Here is a 12,402-nt window from a genome sequence, read left to right as displayed (position 1 = left end):
ATCCATCTTCTTCGCAGCATTCAGTCCAGTCCTCTCTGCCTACCTAAGTTCTCCCCTATCAACAGGCCAAGGCAATTTCTTTATTCATTAATGGTAATCACGGCACACAGAGGTGAATCCCACATCAGTGATCTACAAGTATAATCCCAATAAGCCCTTTCCTCCTTCAGGTTGCTTTGGTTCATGATGTTTTCACAGTAACAGAAAGCAAGAGAATGTTTATTGTAAATGTTAAATGTTCATGATCTTCCATAGCGAAGGCTAAAAGATTCAAGGTAACCAAAATATGAAACAACTAATTTAAATAATCTCTTCTCTAATATTTGCTATGACCCTATAAATTAGATGATGTATAATCTTCCCTGTATCCTGATACTAATTTCATCTTAATTAAAAGCTGTTCTTAAGATTCACAGTGTCTGTTTAAGGGCTTGGTAGGCTTATAAATTGTCTTTTCTTTTCCTTTATGTTATGGATGGATTAGATGCTTACTGAACTTATATGTTTACAGTTTTGGAACTGAAATTTCATAATCTAGATTTAATTAATGTAAGAATGATAGCACTTCACTGGCTGTATTATCTGTCTGCATCATTAGACTTTTTTGCTTTGAGGGAGTGGCTTTCCAACTAATAATTCATGTATCTTATTAATTATCTACATTGCAACAAGCTGGGTATTCACATTAAGCATTTGATTGTAGGAATATTAGATAGAAAACAATACACCCATTCATTCATCTTATGTGTGTTTTGCTCCCCAAGTTGTCTTTTGATTCTGAGTATAAACAGATGCATCAAAAACCAAACATATGGCTAACTTACATATCAGTGTACACTGGGCCTCAGTGTCACAAATGACACTAAATAAATGGTTAGAACTTCAAGTCTGAGTAGGGAATAGATTTATTAAATTTGAATATTGGTAAGACATGCGTCCTGTCAGTGCCAGGGCTTTAGCTGGCATGTGATTTTATCATTGGGGTGCTAACAGTGAAGTACTAAACTATGTGCCTTTATTAGGAAATTCATGGTACCAATAGCAAAGGTACTCAAGGATAGCTGTAATTCACATACTCTGCCAATGTCTCAAAAAATCTGGCATAAATCTGATTACTAAGAGGGAACCGCAATATGGTTGGATGTGTAGATATTGAAGCTTCCCTGCCCAACTTGCTATGGCACTATAATAGCCCACTGCCTCTGACAATACTCAGTTTGGAAAAGCTCTTGATTTTAGATATAAAGCAATTGCTTTTAAACATCTGGTACCTGGATACAACAAAATGTCAGACAATTTCCCCAAAGACTGAGAATGGGTTGGGGGAAAGAGAGCTATATGATAAATACAGAGGAAATGGACAGGAGTTTCCAAAATAAACTTTGTAGAGACAGACAACACATGTGCAAAACTGAGATTTAAAAAGCCTTAGATTTCCAGAAAATATGGTAATATGTTGTGAATCTTTGCTTAAGTTTAAAAAAATTTAGGACACATATTTAAAAAAAAAATCTCTTCAGGCCAGGACTGCTGGTAGAAATCATCCTCTAGCCATTGTCCCGCATCAGGATCTGCGTGTATCCATAATGCCAAGTTCCCCACTAAGGGGGATGAAAGCTCTATAATGTTCAGACAGAATACAATTTGAATATTCCATAGGTGTAAGTATTCTCTATGAACTCGGAGCATTGGTGTTGACTGGCAGTCCTCTGATGTTCTGACTTCATTCTTCTCATACTTGGGAAACCGATTCCAGCACGAGGGTGACACAATAGAATTATTGGAAACCCTCTTTTCCAATATCAGTTGCATTCTTTGAAATTGCATTTATTAGAGTGATCCCAAGGTGGGTAGCTCTCTTTGCAACTTAGAGTGGGCAAATTTGCTCTCTCCTATTTCCTTGTGTGAGCTGTGATTTGCTTGTTTGTTTAGTATAGCTAAAGATCTGAACAGGGAATTTGAAAATAGATCTTTTTTTATCATACAATATATCTTGAATGAAGTTTCCCCAGGTCCTCCTCTACCTTCCGTCCATTCTGGTTCTACTCTCTTTCTGCCTTTCATTAGAAAAGAACAGACTTCTAAGAAATAACAACTAAAGATTGCACAATAAAATATATATATATATATATATATATATATATATATTTATAAAAAATATAATAGGATGAAGTAGAAACTATTTTATTTAAATTTGACACAGGAACCCATAAGAAGGAAAGGGGTCCCTAGAGCAGGCATTAGAGTCAGAGATCTCCCCATTCTTAGTTCAGAGTCCCTTAAAAATCCTAAGCCTATAGCTAGAATATATATACAGAGAACTTGGTACAGGCCCAAGTAGGCCCTGTACTTCTTCTTCAGTAGTTTCTATGAACTCATATTAGCCTTGTTTAGTTGATTCAGAGGGCCTTCTCCTGGTGTGTTCAATGCCCTCTGTCTCTTACACTTTTTTACACCTCCGCTTTCAAGGGATTCAATGAGCTCTGAGAGGAGGGATTTGAAGGAAACCTCCGAATTAGACTCTTTTTCTGCATAATGTCTGGCTGCAGTTCTCTGCATCTGTTCCCATCTTCTGCTTAAGAGAAGCTTTCTAATGGTAATAGGAAAAGGCCCTGTTCTATGCGTATAGCAGAATATCATTAGGAATTATTTTATTGATTTTTTAAGTTTGATAGTGTTTGATTTTACTGTAGAAGTCTAGGCTATCTAACCTCTGTTTCTTGGTTGCCCAAGGAGCATTGGATGTGGGTTCCGTCTCATGGAGTGGGCCTTAGGTCAAATCAGACATTGCTTGGCTATTTCCATAAGTTCTGTACTACATTGGCCTAACATGTTTTTGTAGGCAGGACAGATTGTACGTCAAAGGTTTTGTGACTGGCTTGGTGTCCACATTTCTGGTGGCCTTCAGAGAACTTTCTCATACCAAAGAGACTAAAATATAGGGGTTGGGACTTCATTTAGGGACCAGCTTGACTTTTCCACATTTAATGAACTGTGTGGGTGTTGTCCTTGGCAATGGGGCAACATTGTCTGTTGGAAGAGAAAAGCCCTTTGTTTGAGCAGCAGCCTGGATTGTTTGGGGGTTTCCATGGAATCCCCGTGGCCAACAACTCAATTGAATGAACCTGATCCGCCCACTGGAAGCCTTGTCTAGAAATGGTAAATCGAGACTCTGTAACCTCCATTATTAGAAGTTCTCATTAGGCTCACCTTCATAGATGCCAGCAAGTTTGCACTGCTCTAGATTTCCGTGCCACCTCCCTAATGCCTCACCCCCAATCCCTGCAGTCTCTCCCTGAACTCTCTCCTTCTACCCCACTTCCCCCTCAACCCAATTCCCCTCTCCAGTCTGCATCCACCCCCAGTCCACCTCTAATATCCATTTTCTTTCCCCCTCTCTGTACTGCCCCCAGAGAACCTCCTCTTTGCTTAACCTCTCTTTGTTGATGGATTGAACCTCGGTTATCATTTGCTTAATGGCTAATAATCTTCTATAAAGGATTACACACCATATTTTTTCTGGGTTCCCTCATTAAGATGATTCTTTCTAGTTCTATCCATCTACCTGCAAATTTCATAAGGTCATTTTTAACAGCTGAGTAGTACTCCATTGTGTAGATGTACCACAGTTTCTTTATTCATTCATCTGTTAAGGGACATCTAGGTTACTTCCCATTTCAGGCTATTATCATTGAAACCATAGAGAACATGGTTGAGCAAGTGTTCTTGTGGTAAAATGGAGTGTCCTTTGCGTAACTTTCCAGGAGTTGTATAACTGGATATTGAGGTAAATTGTATCCCAGTTTTCTGAAGATCTGCTATAATGATTTCAATAGTGTCTATAAAAAGTTGCACTTCCACCAGCAATAGAAGAGTGTTCCTCTGGTTCCACATCCTTGTCACCATAAGTGATCATGTGTGTTATTGATCTTGGGCATTATGTCAGGTATGAGATGGAATTTCAAAGTAGTTTTTTTTTCTTTTTTTATTGATCTCTACATTTTTCTCTGCTCCCCTCCCGGCCTCTCCCCTTTCCTCCTTAAACCCTCCCCCAAAGTCCCCATGCTCCCAATTTACTTAGGAGATCTTGTCTTTTTCTACTTCCCATGTAGATTAGATCTATGTAAATCTCTCTTAGTGTTCTCATTGTTGTCTTAAGTTCTCTGGAATTGTGGTTTGTAGGATTGTTTTCTTTGCTTTATGTTTAAAAACCACCTATGAGTGAGTTTTTGTTTGCATTTCCTTGATGATTGAGAATGTTGAACAATTCCTTAAGTGTTTCTCAGCCATTTGAGATTCCTCTGTTGTAAATTCTCTGTTTATGTCTGTGCTCCCATTTTAAAATTGGATTATTTGTTTTCTGATATCCAGTTTCTTGAGTTCTTTATATATTTTTGATGTTACTCCTCTATTGGATGTGGAGTTGGTCAACATCTTTTCTTATTCTGTAGGCTGCTGTTTTGTCAGATTGACAATGTCATTTGCCCTGCAGAAGCTTTTCAATTCAACGAGATCCCCTTTATTGCTTATGTTAGTGTCTGTGCTATCCATGTTCTACTGAGAAAGTTTTCTTCTGCTCCAATGAGTTCAAAATTCTTCCCCATTTTCCCTTCTCTTCTATTAGCTTCAGTGTATCTGATTTCATGTTGGTGTCTTTGATCTATTTGGACTTGAGTTTTATAAAGGGTGCTAAGTATGAAGCTATTAGCATTCTTCTACATGCAGATATTCACTTTGACCAGCTCCATTTGTTGAAGATGTTTTCTCTTTTCCATTGTGTCTTTCTGACTTCTTTATAAAAATCCCGATGTCTATTGGTGTGTGAATTAATGTTTGGGGCATCAATCCAATTCAATCAATCTACTTGTATGTTTTTATGCCAACAGTAGTTGTCTTTTGTTTTGATTTGATTTTTTAATTAACATAGGCATTTAGTGCTGTGACTTTTCTTCTTAATCCTACTTTCATTGCAACCCACAAATTTGGGTATGCAGTGTAATCATTTTTATTGAATTCTAGAAGTCTTTAATTTCTTTATTTCCTCCTTGACCCACTTTTCATTCCATAGAGATTTGTTCAGTTTCAGTGAGTTTGTAAGGTTTCTGTTGCTTCTGTTGTTGATGATATCCAGCTTTAATCCATTGTGGTCTGATAGGATACAGGGATTCATTTCAGTTTTCTTGTACCTGTTGAGACTTGATTTGAATCTAAATATGTGGTCAACTTTGTACAAAGTTCCATGAGATGCAGAGGAAAAGGTATATTCTTTAATATTTGGGTAAAATATTCTGTAAATAATTGTTACAATTTTTTATAACACATTAGGTTTAGTATTTCTCTGCTTAACTTTTTCTGGAGGACTTGTCCCTTGATGACATTGGGGTATTGAAGTCTTCCACTGTGAGTGTGTGAGGGTCAATAAGTGATTTAAACTGCAATGGTATTTCTTTTACAAACTTGGGTGTTTTTGTATTTAGGACATAGATGTTAAGAATTGAAAGATCATTCTGGTGGATTTTTCCTTTGATGAGAATGTAATGTCTTCTCCTATCTCTTTTGATTCATTTTGTTTTGATGTTTATAATGTTAGACTTTGAAATGACTACACCAGCTTGATTCTTAGGTCCATTCACTTAGAATATTTTTCCAACCCTTATCCTGCAGTTATGTTTATCCTTCAAGTTGATTTATATTTCTAGCATGCAGCAGATGGATCCCGTTTTCACAACCATTCAATGCTTTTTTGTCTTTTCTTTTCAGTCCTTTTTTAAATTAGTGAATTAATTCTTTAAACTTACTTTACATTCCAACCACAGTTCTCCTTCCCACTTCTCCTCCTGCGCCCTCCTACCTCCCCCCACAACAACTCCCCATCCACTCCTCCCAACAGGTAGGGGCTTTCAATGGGGAGTGAACAAAGTCTGGCTCATTAAGTTGAGCAGGACCAAGCCCATTCCCCCGCATTAAGTCTGAGTATGGCACCCCACTCAGATGGAATGGGCTCCAACAGACTAACTTATGCAACAGGGATAGATCCTGGTTCTACTGCCAGGGACTCTCAGAATTGAGATCATTGATACCAAGAGAGGGTGATGGTGGTGTTGGTGATATATGTGTGCGTTTCCCTTCTTTTCATCTTGCTGGTGTGAGATATTATGTATTTCCTATGTTGTCATGGATGTAGTTAGCCTTTTAGATTAAAGTTTTGCTTCTACCACCTTCTTTTGGGCTAGATTTGTGAAAAGACTGTGTTTAAATTTAGCTACAGCATAGAACATCTTATTTTCTTCATTGATGTTGGTTGAAAGTTTTGCTGCATTTAGTATATCTGGGCTGACATCTGTGGTTTCTTAGAGACTGCAACATGTTTTTCCAGGTTTTTCTGGCTTTTAGAGTTTCCATTGAGAAGTCAGATGAAATTCTAATAGGTCTGCCTTTATATGTTATTTGGTCTTTTCCCCTTGCGGCTTTTAGTCTTCTTTCTTTGTTCTGTATGTTTGGTGTTTTGATTATTATGTGCCAAAGGTCCTTTCTTTTCTTGACCAAGCTATTTGGTGTTCTGTTTGCTTCTTATACCTTTACAGGTGTGTCATTCTTTAGGTTAGGGAAATTTCTTTTATGATTTTGTTGAAAATGTTTTCTGGACTTCTGAACTGGGATTCTTCATATCCTCTATTCCTAATATTCTTAGATTTGGTCTTCTCATGATGTCTGAGATTTTCTTAATACTTTGTGCCAAGAATTTTTTAGACTTAACATTTTCCTTAGCATTTCTTCTGTTGTATCTTCAGGGCCAGAAGAGTATCTCTTCTGTCTCTTGTATGCTGTTGGTGAAGCTTTCCCCTGTAGCTTCCATTCAAATTTCTAAATTTTTAATTTCCAGAATTCCCTTTATTTGTGTTTTCTTTATTAATTCTATTTTCATTTTCAGGTCTTGAACAGTTTTATTCATTTCTTTCAACTCTTTGTTTCTGCTTTGTTGGGTTTCTTTAAGTAAATTATTCATTTTCTCCAGTTTTTTTTCTCTGTGTTTCCCTGGCACTCTTTGAGGATTGATTTATTCATTTTTTCACATGGTTTTTTTGTGCTTTTCTGGATTTCTTTAAGGTAATTATTAATTTCCTCTTTAAGGACCTCTGAAGCCACAAACAATCCTACACCAGTTAAGAATTATGGATAATAAAAGGGGTTATTTATTTAAGGGAAAAAACTTACAGATCACCATCCCAAACAGTCCTCTCCTCACAAACAGGAAACAGAGAGTCTAGACCCCAGAAAGGAAGCCAGAAGCAAGAGAGAGAGTGCCCAGTTCCTGCTGCTTTTTAAAGTATAAGAGACCACTCCCCATTAGGCTGGTATCTTAAAGGCTATTGGCTGAAGGAGTGGAAGGAGCTCCCACAGCAGACCTCTATTCCCTTTATAAACTTAGTTTTAGGTTCTTTTTTCTTGTGTTTCAGCTATATTGGCATATTTAGGGCCTGCTGTGGTAGGATAGCTGAACTCTAGTAGAGACCTATCTCCCTGACTCTTACTGTGTTTAATATTGGTGTCTGCACATCTATATTCGGTATGATTATAGGTCTAGCTGGTGATATCTGGATTTGTCTTTGTTGAGTTATTTTGTTTCTTGGTTTCTGTTTCCTCCTTTGATTTTTAGAGAGTGTGATGGCTGTGTGTTACCTGTTTTTATGGCCTGCTCAGGTGGTGTTTTTGCAGGGAATGTCTGCTGATGTTGGAGGCTGGGACACTGAGACAAATTTGGGGAAGGAAGGTTGGAAAAGAAGGTCTCTATGATTTCTTAGGAATGGGTTCAGAGAGGAAAGGAAGACCTAATCAGATTGTCAGCTGCAGAGTTTGTAATGAAGCTTGGATGTGTGTTGAATCTCAGGAGCAAGAATAGTGTGTCTGCCTTCTGCTTACTTATTGCCTTAGATGGGGTAGCCCTTGGATTAGCAGGGCATACCTGGTGGGTTTCAGGTCTGGAAACAAGGTAGGAGTTGGAGGGTGGAAGAAAAAAATGTAAAGGGGAATATCTATGGATAATTTGGGAGATGAGAGTGGGCAAGGCTGCCAAAGGTGCTCTGCAGTATATTTGGTTCTGATAGAGCTGGGGGTGAGACTGGGGAATTAGAATTGGAGGAATAGAAAGAGAAAAGGTCTGGTGTCAGGGCAGGGGGCAGCCTTATCTTGCCTTATCCATAATATGAGAACAAGGAAATGAGATGCTGAATTTCTTAGTTGCTCATTTTTCTATGCCAAGAGGAATGTTATTGGGGATTAATAATAGAAAATATTGTTACATTAAAAATGAATATCTTATGTCTCATGGTGATCCATTTATCAGGTGTTCCAAAATTTCCCAAAGAAAAAATTGAACCCATGGATGTGGAAGAAGGGGATTCTATTGTCCTACCCTGTAACCCTCCCAAAGGCCTCCCACCTTTGCACATCTATTGGATGAATATTGGTAAGTAGTGTTCTGTTCCATCAATCTGGGTCACTTTAGTTCCATGCACTGCGTAAGTAATCATATGTAACAAAACCAATGAAAGAAATCGTTCATATAGATTCAAATAGATTTCAAAATTAGATACGTTTGAAATTTTACCCTTTCTCCTGAGTATAAACTAGAATGTATATTTGAAGACACTAGAAAATCATTGCGTCCCTTGATTTACAGTATTTGAAAGGGGTGGGGAGATATTCATAGGATAGGACAGTCCTGTGACAAACCTTCCTTCCAAAGTCCTTATCTTTGGAACACAAACAAGGTCAGAGTTGAAGTGACTTGGAGTAGTTGCTTGTTAGTATGACAGTTTTAACTTAGTTCTACCTGATAAAATCAATAACCTACAAAACATTCAGTATCATCCTGTGTCCAATCTTTCAAAATGCTTTGGTGGTTCCTGAAGCCTCCCTCTTCTTACAAAGATGTTATGTCCTATGCTTTCTAATGGCCTTCTGAGTGTTGATGTTACATAGGAAAATCATATTTATAGAGCAGCCAGAGGAGAGTAAGTGAACCTACACCTGGCTGCAGCTGAGATTTGTAGCCTTCACTCATCCTAGAAGTACACAGCTGCACCCCAGTGCAGAGGGATTGGTGGCTGAAACATCACTTTTCAGAGAAGTGCCATCCAGATAAAACAAAAGTAATAATTGATTGTTATTAGAACTGAACAGTTTTCAGATATGCATAGCAAAGTTAAAGACCAATTGGTAATGAGGGAGGGAACACTCAGACTGCTGGTGTATCTGTGAGATTCTCGACCTTCCAAAGATTTCATTGTTTCCTATTTTTATCTGTTTGCCTGCTCACTGCTCTTTTATTAAGACCAGACTGCAGAGAAATAGGAAGAACAGACAAAGAACATCACAACCACATATAAATCGCATGAAAGAAAATAGAAATGTAAATGTCTAGTGCATATTGTGAGGAGGGGCAGCCCATTTCAGTGGCAAGGTTTTATTTATTTTTTTCCTTGCAGAATTGGAACACATTGAACAAGATGAAAGAGTATACATGAGCCAAAAGGGAGATCTGTATTTTGCAAACGTGGAAGAAAAAGACAGTCGAAATGATTACTGTTGCTTTGCTGCATTTCCAAAATTAAGGACGATTGTACAAAAAATGCCAATGAAACTAACTGTGAACAGTTGTAAGTCCAAATAATTTATTCTTCCTTTACTTGTGCTGAATGCATATATGTATATGATTTCATTCTTCTCTCCGAAGGCGATTAAAGCCGGGTCTGTATTTTCCATCATTGTTTCGTTTAACTCCAGAGACTTCATACAGATGATCAGAACATCTGCAGCTGAAAATCCACAGTAGCTCTGTCTCTGGCAGCCAGAAAATCAAATCTCAATTCACAGTACAAATGTGTTTCATTTGATGTCTGCAGGATCTACTCATTTTCAGTGAGCATAAAGCACATCTCCGGCATGGGCTCACTGTGACCTTGGATAAATCAGCAGGCTGAAAATGAAGGAGACAAAAAATGAGTCAAAAGAAAATCACCATTTATATTTCTTATCTCATCAAGCTTTTTCTTTGTCCTTCTCAAATTGACAAAGTTATCTGAATTGATTTTCTGTTTCCTACTTGGATCTGCAAATGCATGTCCGAGTTCCCAAAAGGGGAGAAGTAATTAGTGAGAGATGAAGTGGTAAAATTCAAAGGCAGAGAATAATCCCAGCAGCTTCCTGGCTGAGTAATTGGCTCTGGAGGAGCAGAAGGTTGGCATGACCACTTCATTGTCTAATTTGGTCCAAGATTATTCCATTATCTTATGTATATATGATATGTGGGGTCTTCTCTGTGATGCTTTTCAGCAGCCTGAAGTCTCTGTGGTAGAATTAACACTTGTCTCTTCACAACTTCACGTTTAAGCTCCATAAATACACAAACATATATATGTGCATATATGTGTGTATTTAAATATATAATGTATATATGTGTATTTTGATAGACAGTATGCAAATGGGCATAGCTGTACTTCATTTCATAATTTTCCCTAAATAAATGCATGACTTTGACTTTTCATACTTTATTGATGTCAGCATCGAACATTCTGTTTGTATTAGTTTCTTCCATTTTTTTTATTTCAGTAAAGCATGCTAATGATTCAAGTTCATCCACAGAAATTAGTTCCAAGGGTAAGTCGTTCATGTGAAGCATTTGTGCTTTTATTTTTGCCTTTAGTTACTCATTATCATTTCAGTTTGAATTTTTTCTTTATTTACTCAAAGAGTTTTCTAGACGCAATGCTAATATTTCTATAAAGTAACTCTTTAGTATAGAAAGTTCTGTAGTCCACTGTGCTTTAGAATTTAGCAAAGGGATATATGTGTGTGTATGTGTTTATGTGTGTGTGTAGTTATATATGTGTGTGCTATCTTTACAAGTAACTTATAATTATATATTATTAACATATAAATTGTATCTATAGTTTTGGGTATAGATATAATGTATATATGTGCATAAATATGTTTATAAAATGTTGTATAACTTTGGATCTTTTAAGAGCTCACAAAAGTCAAGGAAGGTTGATAAACTTTACAAAAAGGAATAAAAATAAATGGTTAATATCAAGAAAAGAAGAGAAATACTGGATTTAGAAAAGTTAAATGAAGGGGCTGGGGAGATGGCTCAGTGGTTAAGAGCACTGACTGCTCTTCCAGAGGACCCGGGTTCAATTCCCAGCACCCACATAGCAACTCGCAGCTGTCTGTAACTCCAGTTCCAGAGAATCTGACATCATTATACCAATGCACATGAAATAAAGTTAAATAAAGTTAAAAAAAGAAAGAAAAGTTAAATGAATTAATTTTACTTGCCATACTTATTAGAGAAGTTGATAAACAAACCTCTACATACTCTAACTCTGTGAAGGAATGCAGTTTTCAACATATTTCCAATTCTCTTGTCTATGGAACCTTTTAAATTTTGTTATTTTTTTTTATTAAACATCTATCAGAACTTGAATTGTATCTAAGATGCTTGAGTTATAACCTGAATTATATAGTCGAATTGTTTTCTTCATTACAACCACATACACGAATGAAATAGATACCTCTACATAATGTAGACTAGAGGCTTCACTTGGGTTTCTAATATACTGGTGATGTCATCAGAAGTGGATAAGGCTCCTCTTGGGGTGCCATTTCAGGAGTGCTGACTCATCCCCAATATCATTCTTTGGCATTAGTAATCTGAATATGTATCTTCAAGCACATAAAAGAATATTGCATATAGTACAAATTCAAAAATGATTTATAAGGAAATGCAAAGCAGACTGCACATGGCTCATTATATCTTCTGATAGAAGGTCAGTCAGTATTTATTGTCTTTCCACAAAGATAAAGGCACATTGGCAATGACTATGAAAAACAATTTATGTTCACATTTGGAAGTGATATCAAAATGTAGTTAAATGAAGTATCCTAATTTACTTTTTTTTTTTGAGCATTCAGAATAAGCTTTATTAGGAGTGTTTCAGGACCACAGGAGAGCAGTAAGACAGACAGTACATCATATCAGTGATAGGGTCTTTCTTTAATTTTTTTTATTATTAAAAATTTCCACCTCATTTCCACCTCCCATTTCCCTCCCCCTTCCCTACTCCCCTCCCCCTCCCTCTCCAGTCCAAAGAGCAGTCAGGGTTCTCTGCCCTGTGGGAAGTCCAAGGTCCTCCCCCCTCCATCAAGGTCCAGGAAGATGTGCATCGAAACAGACTAGGCTTCCTCAAAGCCAGTACAAGTAGTAGGGTCAAAACTCAGTGCCATTGTCCTTGGCTTCTCAGTCAGCCCTCATTGTCCAACACATTCATAGAGTCCTGTTTGATCCCATGCTTTTTCAGTTCCAGTTGAGCTGGCCTTGGTGAGCTCCCAATAGATCAG

At 37.3% G+C, this 12,402-nt stretch overlaps 1 protein-coding gene across 14 annotated transcripts in view; it reads left to right on the top strand.

The window, feature by feature from the left end:
• Chl1 (cell adhesion molecule L1 like) overlaps positions 1-12,402 on the top strand; it is a 207,511-nt gene that overhangs the window by 134,168 nt on the left and 60,941 nt on the right. For 7 of the 14 annotated variants that reach the window (XM_075983325.1, XM_075983315.1, XM_075983327.1 and 4 more), the window contains 3 exons: positions 8,345-8,467; positions 9,489-9,659; positions 10,612-10,659. In XM_075983325.1, the coding sequence (XP_075839440.1) occupies positions 8,345-8,467; positions 9,489-9,659; positions 10,612-10,659 (342 nt within the window). The remainder of the gene's footprint in view (positions 1-8,344; positions 8,468-9,488; positions 9,660-10,611; positions 10,660-12,402) is intronic. The other 7 variants (XM_075983320.1, XM_075983328.1, XM_075983323.1 and 4 more) reach the window with 1 other exon arrangement.

The sequence above is a fragment of the Microtus pennsylvanicus genome, chromosome 8 (genome assembly GCF_037038515.1).
Source record: "Microtus pennsylvanicus isolate mMicPen1 chromosome 8, mMicPen1.hap1, whole genome shotgun sequence".
Classification (NCBI taxonomy): Eukaryota; Metazoa; Chordata; class Mammalia; order Rodentia; family Cricetidae; genus Microtus; species Microtus pennsylvanicus.
Note: the sequence above shows the minus strand (reverse complement) of the source record. Positions and strands in the feature narration are given on the sequence as shown.